Here is a 16,268-nt window from a genome sequence, read left to right as displayed (position 1 = left end):
CCAACCTGCCTAGAAAGGTATATCCATAAAAATTGGACAAAAGAACACCTTTTCACTTTAGGAGACACCCACCAATGTACGGAAAACGGAGCAATACATGTAGATGAAGAAACAAGGGAAGGCCAATTGGGAGATGGGGCATCCGAAATGTCAATAAGTATTAACACCCAACCCCAATGTTTGGTTCTCCAATACTATAGATCAGTCACTACTGACCTAGACGATTCTTGGTGTTTGTACCCTCAAACAGTACGCCTAGTTACTATTGTCATGGCATTCCTGAATGAGTTTCAATTTCAGTTACCAAAGGGTGTCTATATAGTATGTGGGGATAAGGCCTATAGATGGATACCTAAAGGTGTAGAGGGCACCTGTACATTGGCTAGACTAGAACCCGCCACATGGGTTTGGGAAGACAGGGATTTCCCTTATAAGAATGTGCCCAGCCATATGCTTGCCAAAAGGAGTATAACTCCCCCCTCCCAAAGAAAACATCTCATGGGAACTCCCTGGTACCTCAAAGCAGGAATGGTGTTAAATGGTCCCTTAGGGGTAACCTTTGGCACAATGAGAAATGCACAGATGATAGAAGAGTTGGGAGACATTTTTGACAATGTGACCGATTATTTATTTGATGCACTTAACATTGAGTCTGCTTACATGAAACAACTGATAATGATCACTAATCAGCACTCAATGGTACTAGACTATCTCACGGCCTCACCGGGAGGTTTTTGTCAGGTGCTCAGTCCAGCATGTTGCCATTTCATAGATCCCACTGGTTAAATGCAAGTTACACATGATATAGAGCAAGCCCAACGGATTAAGGAAGGTGTACGAAAAGCAAATGCATTGGATGATTTACCCGAATGGCTTTCTTGGATGAATCCTTTAAATCTGTTTAAGGGAATAGGGGGTTGGATAAATGGTATCATACATGTCTTGATACAGACAGTGTTTATAATAGTGGTAATTGCAATAATCATAAGGCTTTTTGTAATAATTATAAAGAAAATTCTTGCTTCTAATTGTAAGTGTTTTCCAGGCAAAAAACGAAATAAAATTGACACAGACACTGAAGTGAAACAAACCCAAGTCATGACTGCAATAATCACCGCAGTACAGCGGGAATGCCTCTTCTGCAATAAGATGACTGCAGCGGACCTATCAGATTGTATGTTTAGTGGAAAACCGTTCGTCTGAAGTCAACCTTGGCAGAAGAGGATGGAACCTAACAGATGATGAACTTTCTACAACTATCTAGTCACGGATATTGGATCCTATACCCTAAAATTATTATGTAATATATATATTCTCAATTATCTCATATACTTCTGCACACACATATAAAATAATCCCTCCATACATATTGCAACGATTACTTAGTAAATTTATAGGGAGAGTAAGGGACAGTAGGTCTGGTGACAAGTTAGCCTGAATGGATGTGCAGCAGGACTGGCATCCCACTACAAACGAAGGATTAGCCCCTTGATGTTGTGAAGTAGGGTTAACTTGCAGGCCTAGGAAATAGGCAGGGACATGAGGGGCAGACAGTTAGACAAGATGATAAAAAGAGGGGAATTGTTAAAATAATGGTTCAGTTTCCTTTAAGAAATCTTGCTTTTCTGTTATTTTCCCTTTACACAGCACATCTTGTTTTTCTCTCTAATTACAAGATTAACCTTTATACACAGTCAGGAGTTGGCTGACGGCGTGTATAATTATCATGCTTGTCCAGTATCTGTCCACATGGACAATGTCCCAATATATCAACTCCAGGAAACTCCCTAAGTCTCCCGTATTATTCTCAGGTCTATGCTGATGGTGTAATGCAGCGGCATTACGGTAACGGTCCAGGATGTGTTTTGGCTGACCATGTACCTCCCCCTCAGGTGACTGGTCACATGACTGTGACATAGAACAGGTCCTGCGCGCACAAAATGTCTGATCACATGACTGTGACATCAGCACAGGTCCTGTGTGCATTGGAAGATATATAAATCCTGGTAGTTTTGAGACAGGGTGTGTAAGGCGTGAGGCCTGTTCCTGTGTGGGACACCATTAGCCTGGAGAGGCTTAGTGAGGCCTAGAGAGGCCTGGTGAAGCCTGAAAGGCAGAGGCTGGATGTTGGCTGTGTAAACATACCAGTAGCCTTGGATGGTATGAGGGCTGGAGACCCCCATCTGGGAAGCCGTAAAGGCAACAGCGGTGGCAGAATAAACCTGAAGCAGTTAAAACCCGCCAAAGCTAAAAACACTGCGTTATATGTACATTTATATTGTTGCCTAGCTGAGGGCTGTAACTGGAGCCAAGTGGACGTGTCTGTGGCTGGAAAGGCTCCCGAATGTGATGTGTGTAATATGCCGGTGAGCCACTAAGATGGACTGTGTGATAAGCAGTTATGAAGTGCAATAAACTGTCTGAAGTGTGAAAACTGAAAAACGTGGCTGGTGTGCTTTAATTGCCCCGGTGCAGCGAGTATCCCCCAGTATGATGACTAGCACTGCCTTACAATGGACAGAAGACTACTTTATGTTCCGTGTATTATGTTTCACTTGTTTTCAGCATTATTAATCTTCCTCTTTGTGTGTGAGTCTGACATCACATCCTCTCTGCTGCCGAGACCCCAAGTGTGTGAATCCTGTGCTGACAGTCAGCGAGGACTGAAGCCCCGTAATGGTCTCTCACACTATGTCACCCATCACCTCCCTTCCAATTCTTCTCTGCCTCTTCCTATGTAAGTCACATTGATAATTATTAATTTTCATAATTATTTTGTAGAAATCTCATTTTCTTTTTAATAACCGATGTTCATGATAGAAAATTCAACATGTTATTTGTGTGCTTTTTTAACGTTTGTATGGTTTTTGTATTATTTTTATCCTTTTTCATCAACATCATTATTAGTAGTAGTAGTAATCGTAGTACTGTATACTTTCAAAATAAGCTATTGCAAAGGATAATTTCCAAAAATCTTTAAGATTCTTACCTTGTGAAATGCCCATCAGATGTCTGTAATTATCTATATTAAAAAAAAATGTATAAGCAGCAGGAATTTAATGAAGTTTTACAAATCGTTGTCCTGTGAAAGATGCGTTTTGCATAAATATTTTGGTGTCGTAAGAACTTTTTTTTACATATTGTATTTAAATTTATATAAATTATTATTATTGCACTATGGAAAGTAGAAAAAAAATTGTTCCCTTTCATTGCATCGATTAGTAATTTTTGATTCATTTAATAATTACTGTTTTAAATTTTTCAATGCTACAGAGAATAAAAGAGCCACATTACAATAATGATGATGTGTACTATTATTTTTATTTTTAGTATTTTGTGTATTAGTCAATATTAATTATATAAAATTTTATATATAAATAAATATATATATATATATATTTCACTGGAAAGAGAGGACTAAGCGCGGCATCATGGAGACAGTCGGAAAGTCTCCCCATACTCATTACATTGTTGATCAATACATCCAGTTTGGCAGATTCCATGCCTATATAATATGGTTGATATTTTTTTATTTTTTCTCTTCTGCTTATCAAAAAAAAAGTCAAAGTCAGCCAAAATATATTTTACAGACACCTTACAATGCCATAATAAATGATTAAGTTTATTAGTGACTTTTGTCTCCAGCTTGTGAACTGTAAAATGATGATAATTGCAGCCATAATAATCGTTAAAAATTTCTTACAGCTTACAAAAAAGTGCATTTTTTTTACAGACAGGGGGAAAAATTCCCTATTTTTACAGACTGTCCACGAAATTCTGCAACTCGGATATATGGAGACTGTAAATATACAAGGGCCGGATTCATTATTATCATTGCATTTGTACATTTTTATTTTAGATTTTTCATCTGTATTTTCATTTGCTTTCTTTGTTTTAATTTAATTTATTCTTTTAATTTGCCCCTTATTTTTTTTAAGCCAATTTTCTATGTGCTCGCCTATTTTCTGCTTATGTTCGGCACCGTGGGTGGAGTTCAGGGTTTCCAAATGTTTTCATTTTATTCATCGAAGGCAAATTTGTAAAAAAATTAATCCCAAAAATTTGGTCACAGATGTACAAGCTGAAATTTTTGCACAAAACTTTGTAACTATCTAGCGGAACTTGCGCCTTTTTTGAGATAAAAAGTTGCCAAACAAGTGAAAAGTATAAAATAAAGTGCATTTTTTATTTTGCACAAATATACGTGACCATCATGGGCCATTTTGAAGAATTTGATGCCAAAAACATGAATGAATTCCATAAGCTACAAAAAAAAAAAGTGTTTGGAATGAAATTTTATTTAGTTTCCTGATAGGAGGGCTGTACCATTAGAGTGTGAGTGATTAAAGTTGGCCATAAATGTTAGATAACAGATTGAATGTTAGCCAGACTGGACATATTTGACCAAATTTTGAGGAGGGGGTCCTGACCCTCACAATAGCGAATATTAGGAGGGAAAATGATTGAGCAAGTTCATTCCTTACTCCTCCATAAAACTCATGCTTACCGGTGGTATACCGGAATATATTGATGGTGCGATCATGAGAAATAGCTCTCTAGGGGCCCCATAGCAGCCATATGAGTTGGTGTTTTCGAGCTATGGATGCTTTCCTTAAAGCTGGCCACAGCAGAACTACCAATCTGCATTGGACCAGCTGAGAATACTACTACTCCAGCCAAAACCATTATTGGACCTGATTTTTATTTTTGTATTTAATTACCTATTACAATGAGAAAGTACACCTCGATGCTCATGATATTTACATAAATTTTTTTTTTTTAAAAAAAGATAATTTATGGACTAGCATCCAAAAATTATCATTTTAGAAGTGGCAAATTTTCAATCATAATAACCTTTAGTCAATCATAATAACATCATAATCATATCATAAGTCAGGTGTGAAAAATTAGAACAAAATTGGAAACCCCAAAGACCAAGATCACATTTTTCATCCTTTTATACCATAACTGCTTTTATAGGAAACCTCCAGTGATCATTTTCATTTAAAAATGATTTTTTTTTTGGACTGTTTTGTCAATACAAAAATATGGAAAAATGCCAGGGATAAGGCGTGATCCGGAAAACCACAGCATTTGGAAGACAATGTGGAGTTTTGGATTGAACTTTGGCAACTCGATCTTTATAAATAAAATTTAAAAACACCTGTGATAAGAAAACATAGAACATAAAAAATTGCGAGCAGTTTTGTTTTTTACTAAACCTTTGTTGCTTCTCAAACTGAGATGATTTCCAAGATGCGTGCATGACCAAAAAAAAAACAAGTATTTAGATAAATAGGGAGCTTGTACGTGATAACTGTTGGCCAAAAGTCAATGGAAGATCTTGGTGTTACGTAGACATGATTGGAAAATTTCAATGACTGTACCCCCTATTAAAAGAGTTGTCTACTTATAAAGGTGAGGGTGGACCCTCAGCCTCAATGAGGTTCATCAAAATTGGAGACTCTTGCAGAGTTGCCCTCTGTTTTGCCACCTTCTTTCCTTCCACTATGACATTCATATGTCCAAATAGGACATAATGACAGGAGTTGTTGTCTCAAGACAACTCATTTAAGGGTATGTGGACACTACGTGTTTTAAACTCAGGTGAACTCTTGAGAAAACTCTGGCGTTTTTTTTCCTGAAGCGTCTTTTGTGTCATTTTTTCAGTTGTTTCCAAAGCATTTTTCCAACAGTTTTGGATGTTCTCTGTTTTTTTGTAGGGTTTCCCATGGATTTTGTGAAGTTTTTTTCACAGTTTTTTTCCAGTTGAAAACAATGAAAAAGCAAAAACGATTGAAAAATGCTCCAAAAGATGTCTAGGCGTCGTGTCTTTTGGAGATTTTTGAGCTTTCTCATTGACTTGTATTGTAAAGTAAGGAACGTCATCTGAGTGGAAAATGCCAGAAGGACGCACATGTGACATCTTTTAACCGTTTGGCGTTTTTAGAAACTTGAAGCGGTTAATTGACTTCCAAAAGCCTGAACATGTGCACAGCAAGTCGTTTGTACATAGAATGCTGATTTTCATTTTTTGGGGGTCTATGGGGTAATGTTTCTCTCTGTAGAGAGTGACATGCCTGACATGCCAGTGTGAGGAGGCTTATAAGATTTCCAATGCTACTCTGGGAAATTAAATATGCAAATTGCCTCTTCAGAAAGCAAGAGGTAATTTGCATATTTCATTCTTTTGAGCATACGATACAAAACCATATATGTACCATTTAAAACAATGGCAAGAATCCATCCTTACTCTTCTGTTGGGCAAATAAAGTTACAAAGTTGAAAAATCACTGGTCAGAAAATCTGAGTAATTTTCATATTTTACCCCCTGTCAGTGCTTAGCACTGATTCTACCATTCCCCATAATCATTATAATCACAGCGATAATTTATTCGTGTCCCTACCCAAGAAATATTGTCTGTAAATTCCTTTGTGATCCGGATTTTTATCATTTTGCTTTTATGCATTTTGGAGGTAAAAATATTTTATTGTTTTGCTTCTTTTTCATTTATTTTTTTAAGATAGCTGTATTATTATTTTTACTGATTTCTCCTTATAATTATGATGCCTCATTATTGTCCTTTCCATTGGAGGCTTTTGTTGATATCTTTACATTATCAGTTATTAGTACATGAAGTCAGTAAATTCATCACAGTCCAGTAGAAAAAGGTAGATGCCTCTGGTTCCTTCTTTGATTAAAAAAAATGACCAATAAAAGCAGTTTTTTTATTTTATTTTATTTTTTATTTTCTTACAGAATACATCAATAATCACAAATTACAGCTCTGGTACTTAGGCTTACACCAAACATATTTATATTGGTTAACATCTTGAAACTTACATTTTATGCTTATTTTACATTTTTTTATTATTATTTATTTTGCTTTTTTTTATCCTGAAGGTGAATTTTCAGTTTTGATCTTTACATCTTTATGTTATAATTTTTCTATTTTAGCGTCTACAGATGTGTCCATCCTTCTATAAAACTCTTTAAGGACTCTAATTTCTTACTATACAACCTTAATACATTATCAAGAGATGTTAATAAAAGCATCCACAGGCTGCATTTTGTATCACCACCACTGAGTGGCAACTTGCAGACACTTGTAGCGTAAACATCTCCCGACAGAATATCACAAAATCATGTTTCTTGTTGTTCAGCTCACACCACCTATCTTTGGCTATGTTGAGTCGAAAAGAAGGTAAGGAACGACACATCTGTTCAGCCCGGCCCATTAGAAGTCCCCCCTATTTAGCTTCTTGGATGCCCCCTGAAAGCTCTGACTTTACAGAAAGCTGTGGCTGCTGATCCCACCTGCCGATTATGATCACCATACTCCTCATGCGTCTGTCTAATATAATAATACCATGAACATCCATAATATTGCTAGGAATAATTAGATATTATTCTCCTTACCAGTTTCTGATCCCTTATGTTACATCTCCTCCAGGTACTCACCAGCTGAAGCTTACCAGCGAAACGTTGCCCAGAGTCGGCTCAAGACCTATGAAGTTGCAATGTCAACCTGAACACTCAGAAGACTGGAATGTCGGGGTCTTTTGGTTCCGTCATAAGAAAGGAGACAAATCTCCGGTATCTATTGTGTATGTCAGCTCCACAGGAAGATTTACATATAAGGAGCAAAACGACAAAAATCATTTCAAACCCAGTGTGTCGGGAATGCAGTACAACCTGGAAATTGAGAAATTCGAAGCGGCAGATCAAGGAACTTACTACTGCCTGATTAATAAAAACTCAATCCTCCATATCAGCCCGGGCCTCCAGCTCATATATCCTGAAGGTAACCATGTGGAAAAAAAAATAAAATATATATATATACATATATATGTATATATATATATATATATATATATATATATATATATACAGTACAGACCAAAAGTTTGGACACACCTTCTCATTTAAAGATTTTTCTGTTGAAAGCATCAAAACTATGAATTAACACATGTGGAATTATATACTTAACAAAAAAGTGTGAAACAACTGAAAATATGTCTTTTATTCTAGGTTCTTCAAAGTAGCTACCTTTTGCTTTGATGACTGCTTTGCACACTCTTGGCATTCTCTTGATGAGCTTCAAGAGGTAGTCACCGGAAATGGTCTTCCAACAATCTTGAAGGAGTTCCCAGAGATGCTTAGCACTTGTTGGCCCTTTTGCCTTCACTCTGCGGTCCAGCTCACCCCAAACCATCTCGATTGGGTTCAGGTCTGGTGACTGTGGAGGCCAGCTCATCTGGCGTAGCACGCCATCACTCTCCCTCTTGGTCAAATAGCCCTTACACAGCCTGGAGGTGTGTTTGGGGTCATTGTCCTGTTGAAAAATAAATGATGGTCCAACTAAACGCAAACCGGATGGAATAGCATGCCGCTGCAAAATTCTGTGGTTCAGTATGCCTTCAATATTGAAAAAATCCCCAACAGTGTCACCAGCAAAGCACCCCCACACCATCACACCTCCTCCTCCATGCTTCACAGTGGGAACCAGGCATGTAGAGTCCATCCATTCACCTTTTCTGCGTCGCACAAAGACACGGTGGTGGGAACCAAAGATCTCAAATTTGGACTCATCAGACCAAAGCACAGATTTCCACTGATCTAATGTCCATTCCTTGTGTTCTTTAGCCCAAACAAGTCTCTTCTGCTTGTTGCCTGTCCTTAGCAGTGGTTTCCTAACAGCTATTTTATCATGAAGGCCTGCTGCATAAAGTCTCCTCTTAACAGTTGTTGAAGAGATGTGTCTGCTGCTAGAACTCTGTGTGGCATTGACCTGGACTCTAACCTGAGCTGCTGTTAACCTGCGATTTCTGAGGCTGGTGACTCGGATAAACTTATCCTCAGAAGCAGAGGTGACTCTTGGTCTTCCTTTCCTGGGGCGGTCCTCATGTGAGCCAGTTTCTTTGTAGCGTTTGATGGTTTTTGCAACTGTACTTGGGGACACTTTCAAAGTTTTCCCAATTTTTCAGACTGCCTGACCTTCATTTCTTAAAGTAATGATGGCCACTCGTTTTTCTTTACTTAGCTGCTTTTTTCTTGCCATAATACAAATTCTAACAGTCTATTCAGTAGGACTATCAGCTGTGTATCCACCTGACTTCTGCACAACACAACTGATGGTCCCAACCCCATTTATAAGGCAAGAAATCCCACTTATTAAACCTGACAGGGCACACCTGTGAAGTGAAAAACATTTCCGGTGACTACCCCTTGAAGCTCATCAAGAGAATGCCAAGAGTGTGCAAAGCAGTCATCAAAGCAAAAGGTGGCTACTTTGAAGAACTTAGAATATAAGACATATTTTCAGTTGTTTCACACTTTTTTGCTAAGTATATAATTCCACATGTGTTAATTCATAGTTTTGATGCCTTCAGTGTGAATGTACAATTTTCATAGTCATGAAAATACAGAAAAATCTTTAAATGAGAAGGTGTGTCCAAACTTTTGGTCTGTACTGTATATATATATATATATATATATATATATATATATATATATATATGATCCATTCCAGCAGATATTTTTTCTCTACTGTTTTTGCTTACACAAATTTTTCATTTTATTTTATCATTCTACCTGTAACATCATTTCTTTACAAACTCTTAATATTTCCTATTTTTTTTTATTCTTTTTGTTTTTATTAGTATATATATATATATATCTTTTGTTTTTTTGTATATCTTACATTTTATAAAAAAAAAAGTTTTTGTGAATTTACTAATCTTTTTTTTTTCCTTTTAAGTGACAACACCCAAACCGAGATTAACAAAACCTCCTCCCCCGAAAACAACAGTAGAGGGAGATTCATGTAAATGTCCCACAGGTAAGTGCCGCAAGAGCTACTTGTTTTTTTTCTAACTGGTAGAGGCAAACATGTGGGGAGGTGAGGAACTGGGGGTATATGTGACCTGGGTGCCTGGTGACTGGAGATGGAAGGGGCAACAAGTAACGATACCTTGGTCAGGGTGCTTAAAGTTAGGGCAGTGAATTGAAAACTTCTGAAAACTTTTTATTATTATTATATTATAGTCTGGTACTTAATCAAATCTAATAGAAATGATCAGATTTCTATTTTATGGATCAGTACTGATTCAGTATGAACGCTGCTATTTCTATAGGATCTGTAAATGTTTCTATATATTTTGCACAAGTTGTCAGATATATCATCTCCAGGATCAATCATTTCGGGTTCAGAGTCTTCTTTTGATTTATGGCAGAAACATAATTCTTGTACTGATATTTTGTCACGGGAATGAGTATCTGTGGATGTTACCATACAATTTACATCAGTGATCTATCTATCCAAAATCTATCTATGCACCTTCTTGCATGTAGGGGACACAGTGAGCGTGTGAAAGGAGGTGATCTGGTAAGATGAGGCCAAAGAAGAACTTTTCGAGCTAAATGCTATGTTTGGTGGAAAACTAACACTGCACATAACCCTGAAAACACCATCCCCACCGTCACACATGGTGGTGGCAGAGTCATGCTGTGGGGAGGCTTTTCTTCAGCAGGGGCAGGGAGGCTGGTCAAAGTTGATTGGAAGATGGATGGAACTAAATACAGGGCAATCCTAGAGGAATACCTGTTAGAGGCTGCAGAAGACTTGAGACTGGGGGATAGGTTCACTTTTCAGCAGGACATGACCCTAAACATACTTCCAGAGCTAGGGATATTTTGGGGAAAAATTTCAGCCTCTAGATGTGCAAAGCTGGTAGAGACGCACCCCAAAAGACTTACAACAGTAATTGCAGTGAAAGGTGGTCCTACAAAGTATTGCCTCAGGGGAGCTGAATACAAATGTACATCACAATTGACAGATTTATATTTTTAGTATAATTTGAAAACCCTGTATCATTTCCTTTATACTTCACAAATACTTGCTACTTTATGTTGGTATAACACATAAAATACAAATATAATACATTTAAGTTTGTGAGTGTAACGTGAAAAAATGTAGAAAAATTCACGGGGTATGAATACTTTTTCAAGGCACAGTATGTGTTATGCTATATATCTATCGTCTATCTGTCCATCATTCTGACCATCCATTTAACTATCTTTTTTTTGCATCTATCAAAAATATTTTGACAATTGTCTCTACTTTGCCCGTTATAATGGTCGGAATAACTTGATCTTTTGACCTGTAAACGGCATAAAAGTGGGTGGAAAAAATGATCATAATATTCAGAGCAGTAGGATATGAGTGTGTTGATCTTGCTGGAGGCAGTGACCTGTCCACTTACGTGATGTGGGTTTCTCAGAACAGGACTGTGGGTAACAAGTGTCATACAGTGAGTGGGCACAGACCAGCAGAGGATATGAGTATGTTCTTGTGTCCATATTCGTTTCTTCCATCATGATTCCCTTCACTGCTGTACAAAAAAAGCCAGTGGTGTCATTTTTCCCTCCAGACATTACCGTGCTGCTGGACAGATAAATGCAGCATGTCAGGTATTTCTGTCTGGCTTTGAACCAGTCGAACACAACTGATGACGACTGCAGAAAAGTGTATATAGAGCGTCGGACTGGGGTGCCAAGGGCCCACCAGTAATCAACCCCAGGGCCCCACTTTTTATCTACATACAAATGTGACATTATCCTCAATCACAAATTTATATAACAATGAACTGGGTAGATTGTTATATGAATAAGATGCTGCCTTTGTCTGTACATAGAGATTCAAGTGTATTGTGACAAGTACTGATCATATAAGAGGGTGGTGGCCCACCGGAGGATTCCCCTGTTCTCCTGTGGGCCAGTCCGAGCCTGCGGCTGTCGAATGTGGAATTGACATTTAAGAAGTTAGAAATGAGGTAAGGTGTCTCTTCTGACCCCTTTGGGCTATCTCACAACATGATCGCAGATTGCAATGACATGGGGAGAGCCCCCCGTGTATGCCACGTTTATACACCTATGAAGTCCAACATGTGTCTTGGCTTCACATGAGATCAGTAATTTTACAATTTGCAGCAGTATTACAGTATGGAATAATATGTAAAAACGATCAATTAATCACAGGTTTAGGTCCTCTATGGGGACCAATAATTTTTTTTTTAATTAAAAATATCTAAAAAAAAATGTATAAAAAAATATAAAAGTTCATATCACCCCCTTTTCATGGAATGTAAGTAAAATCTAAGAAAAAAAAAATTAAAAAAATAAACGCATCATAATGTTACTCTGAAATGAAAAAAAAATCGAAATGGCAAAATTGCTGGGGGGTTTTTGTGGTCATTTTGCCTCCCAAAAAATGGAATTAAAAAGATGAAAAAGTCACATGGACCCTGAAATGATAATGAAAGTAACTACAGCTTGTACCACGAAAAACAAGCCCTAAAACAACGGAAAAATAAAAGAGTGATAGATCTCGGAAAGCGAGGAGGAAAAATCGAAGTGACGATGGTCCACCGGGGCTCTGTCACTCCAGGGTCTACATAAATCCAGAGTCAGTCTAGGATGAGGAGACAACAATCAAAGGTTATCAAAAATGACACCAGGAAGGTCAGGGCCAAGAATACGTATTGGGGCCCTGGAGCATCAAGTTACCCCTTTTGAGCGCACGGCTCTTATTGGGGTCTCCCATGGGATCAAGTTAAATGATCGCAACATTGCATGTAATAGGATGAAAATGAGCGGAGTGATCCCATGGACGGTTCAGTCGTATATTACCCCTGGTCTGTGTTATTATAGCTGGTATACACAATATACAGTCATACAGACCCTGAGATACTACAGACGTCATACATAGTAGGTGGCACACTACGTGTTCGGGGTGAGTCACCAGAAGTGTCCCCACTATGCTGCTATATAAATATGGGTGTGTAATGTATACATATACAGTGCCTACAAGTAGTATTCAACCCCCTGCAGATTTAGCTGGCTGACACATGCGGAATTAACTTGGCATTGTGACATTTGTACTGTAGATCAGCCTGGAAGTGGGAAATGCACTGCAGCAAATATTGTTTTTTTTTTGTTGTTTTTTTTTTTAAACGTTAAAAGTTTTCAAATTATACTAAAAATATAAATCTGTCAATTGTGATGTACATTTGTATTCAGCTCCCCTGAGTCAATACTTTGTAGGACCACCTTTCACTGCAATTACTGTTGTAAGTCTTTTGGGGTGCGTCTCTACCAGCTTTGCACATCTAGAGGCTGAAATTTTTCCCCAAAATATCCCTAGCTCTGGAAGTATGTTTAGGGTCATGTCCTGCTGAAAAGTGAACCTATCCCCCAGTCTCAGAGTGTCATTTATTATTCAACCCCTCAAACCACAAGAATTCTGTTTGGTCCCCCTAAAGTATTAAGAAGTAGTTCAGGCACCAAGAATAATGAGCTTCACATGTGTGGATTAAAGATCTCTTTTGCCAGCCTTTTCTGACTATTTAAGACCCTCCCCAAACTTGTGAACAGCACTCAGACATGGTCAACATGGGAAAGACAAAGGAGCATTCCAAGGCCATCAGAGACAAGATCGTGGAGGGTCACAAGGCTGGCAAGGGGTACAAAACCCTTTCCAAGGAGTTGGGCCTACCTGTCTCCACTGTTGGGAGCATCATCCGTAAGTGGAAGGCTTATGGAACTACTGTTAGCCTTCCACGGCCTGGACAGCCTTTGAAAGTGTCCTCCCGTGCCGAGGCCAGGCTTGTCCGAAGAGTCAAGGCTAACCCAAGGACAACAAGGAAGGAGCTCCGGGAAGATCTCATGGCAGTGGGGTCATTGGTTTCAGTCAATACCATAAGTAACGTACTCCACCGCAATGGTCTCCGTTCCAGACGAGCCCGTAAGGTACCTTTACTTTCAAAGCGTCATGTCAAGGCTCGTCTACAGTTTGCTCATGATCACTTGGAGGACTCTGAGACAGACTGGTTAAAGGTTCTATGGTCTGATGAGACCAAGATCGAGATCTTTGGTGCCAACCACACACGTGACGTTTGGAGACTGGATGGCACTGCATACGACCCCAAGAATACCATCCCTACAGTCAAGCATGGTGGTGGCAGCATCATGCTGTGGGGCTGTTTCTCAGCCAAGGGGCCTGGCCATCTGGTCCGCATCCATGGGAAGATGGATAGCACGGCCTACCTGGAGATTTTGGCCAAGAACCTCCGCTCCTCCATCAAGGATCTTAAGATGGGTCGTAATTTCATCTTCCAACAAGACAACGACCCAAAGCACACAGCCAAGAAAACCAAGGCCTGGTTCAAGAGGGAAAAAGTCAAGGTGTTGGAGTGGCCTAGTCAGTCTCCTGACCTTAACCCAATTGAAAACTTGTGGAAGGAGCTCAAGAATAAAGTCCACATGAGACACCCAAAGAACCTAGATAACTTGGAGAAGATCTGCATGGAGTAGTGGGCCAAGATAACTCCACAGACCTGTGCCGGCTTGATCAGGTCTTATAAAAGACGATTATTAGCTGTAATTGCAAACAAGGGTTATTCCACAAAATATTAAACATAGGGGTTGTATAATAATTGACCCACACTTTTATGTTTAAAATTTAATAAAATTCAACTGAGCAACATAATTTTTTGCTTTGTAAGATTTATGCTTCTGTTCATAAAACCTACTCTCGTTTGCAGTTTGAAGGCTCTAACTTATTTGCATCTTATCAAACCAGCTAAATCTGCAGGGGGTTGAATACTACTTGTAGGCACTGTATATATTTACTCATTTACTATATATACAGCACCAATCAAAAATCTGGACATGCAATGGTTTTACTAGTTCTTATTGGAATGTGAACATTTTAGATTCAGACTGAAGGCAGCAAAACCACAAAGTAACAAACAAGGAATAAAGAGACACTTGTGAAACAAACCAAGATATGCTTTACACCTTATATTCCTGAATCTCCTTTATACCTGATATCCGCTTTATACACCCTTGGCATTCGGTAGTCATCAGGAATGACTTGAAGGAGTTCCCCAAGGTGCTGATTATCAGCTGCTTTGCCTTCATTCTTCAGTCCACCTCATCCGAAACCATCTCAGTTGGGCTGTGGTCAGGTGATTGTGAAGGCCATGTCACCTGACACAGTCTCCATCCCTCTCCTTCTTGGTCACATAACCCTTACATAGCCTGGAGATTTGTTTTGGATCATTGTCCTGTTGCAACACAAATGATGGACCTAATAAGTGTAATCAAATGAGATGACGTGCTGCTGCAGAATGCTGTGGTAGCCATGCTGGGTGCCTTGAATTTGTAATGAATCACCAACACTGTCACCTACAAAGTAATCCCAGACCATAACACCTCCCCCTCCATGCGTCACAGTGGGCACCACATTTGTATCAACCATCCGCTCACTTCTCTGCGTCTTTCAAAGACTGGTTGGTAGTAAAACATTGAATTTTGACTGCTCTGACCACAGTACAGATTTCCACTGTCCTAACTTCCAGTTTTTGTGTTGCTTGACCCAAAAAACCCCTCTTCTTCTTGTTTGCGGTCCTCAGTGCTGGCATCTTTGCAGCAATTTAACCATAAAAGCCAGCTTTTCACAGTCTGCACTGGACAGTTGATGATGAGATATGTCTAATACTTTTCTGTGAATCATTTATGAGGACTTTTATCTGAGGGGCTGTCAACTCTCAGTTGTATATGTCTGGTAACTCTGATGAACTTATCCTCTGCAGCAGAGGTAATTCTTTGTCTTTCTTTTGGAGGCAGTCATAAAAACCAATTTCATCATAGCAATTGTTTTTCGTGGCTGCCCTTGAGGATTCAAGTTTCTAACAATTTTTCCAGATTGACTAACCTTCGTGTCTTGAAGTAATGATGTCATTACTCTTTACCTAGTTCAGTGGCTCATCTCATATTCTGGCTTAGAGTAGTTGTGGAATAAGGCTCAGCACTGTATGGGACTGTGTACCAACACTGCCTCTGCAAAACTCACTTGATGGTCGCAAACACTTTCTGAAGGCCAGTGATTCCACAAATGAACTTTTGACAAGGAAAACCTGTTCATTGTAAGTCGTTCCAGATGATTACCTGATGTAGGAGCTTTGGAGAATGCCAGGGGGTGTAAAGCTGTCATCAGACTAAAAGGGGGGTACTATGAGGAATCGAAGGTGTAACACAAATTCTGGTAAGTTTCACACATGTTCCTTTACTCCTTATTTCCATATGTGTTCATTCGTGGTTTTGTGTTTTGAGTCTACTGTGAAACCTCTATATTGTGACTATACCGCTGTACATCTAGTTACAGAAATGACTCTAATCCTGTTGTGTCTTCTTTGTGTTATTA

General features: G+C 38.9%; 1 protein-coding gene across 3 annotated transcripts in view; it reads left to right on the top strand.

The window, feature by feature from the left end:
* Positions 1–2,590: 2,590 nt before the first annotated feature.
* Positions 2,591–16,268, top strand: part of CD8A (CD8 subunit alpha) — a 40,172-nt gene continuing 26,494 nt past the window's right edge. For all 3 annotated transcript variants that reach the window (XM_073649145.1, XM_073649143.1, XM_073649144.1), the window contains exons 1-3: positions 2,591–2,737; positions 7,455–7,805; positions 9,762–9,842. In XM_073649145.1, the coding sequence (XP_073505246.1) occupies positions 2,677–2,737; positions 7,455–7,805; positions 9,762–9,842 (493 nt within the window). In that variant the 5' untranslated portion in view covers positions 2,591–2,676. The remainder of the gene's footprint in view (positions 2,738–7,454; positions 7,806–9,761; positions 9,843–16,268) is intronic.

The sequence above is a fragment of the Phyllobates terribilis genome, unplaced genomic scaffold (genome assembly GCF_046119375.1).
Source record: "Phyllobates terribilis strain yellow unplaced genomic scaffold, ASM4611937v1 Scaffold_1__5_contigs__length_1240528914, whole genome shotgun sequence".
NCBI classification, from domain to species: domain Eukaryota; kingdom Metazoa; phylum Chordata; class Amphibia; order Anura; family Dendrobatidae; genus Phyllobates; species Phyllobates terribilis.
The sequence above is the reverse complement of the archived record's forward strand: the minus strand, read 5'-3'. Positions and strand labels throughout refer to the sequence as shown.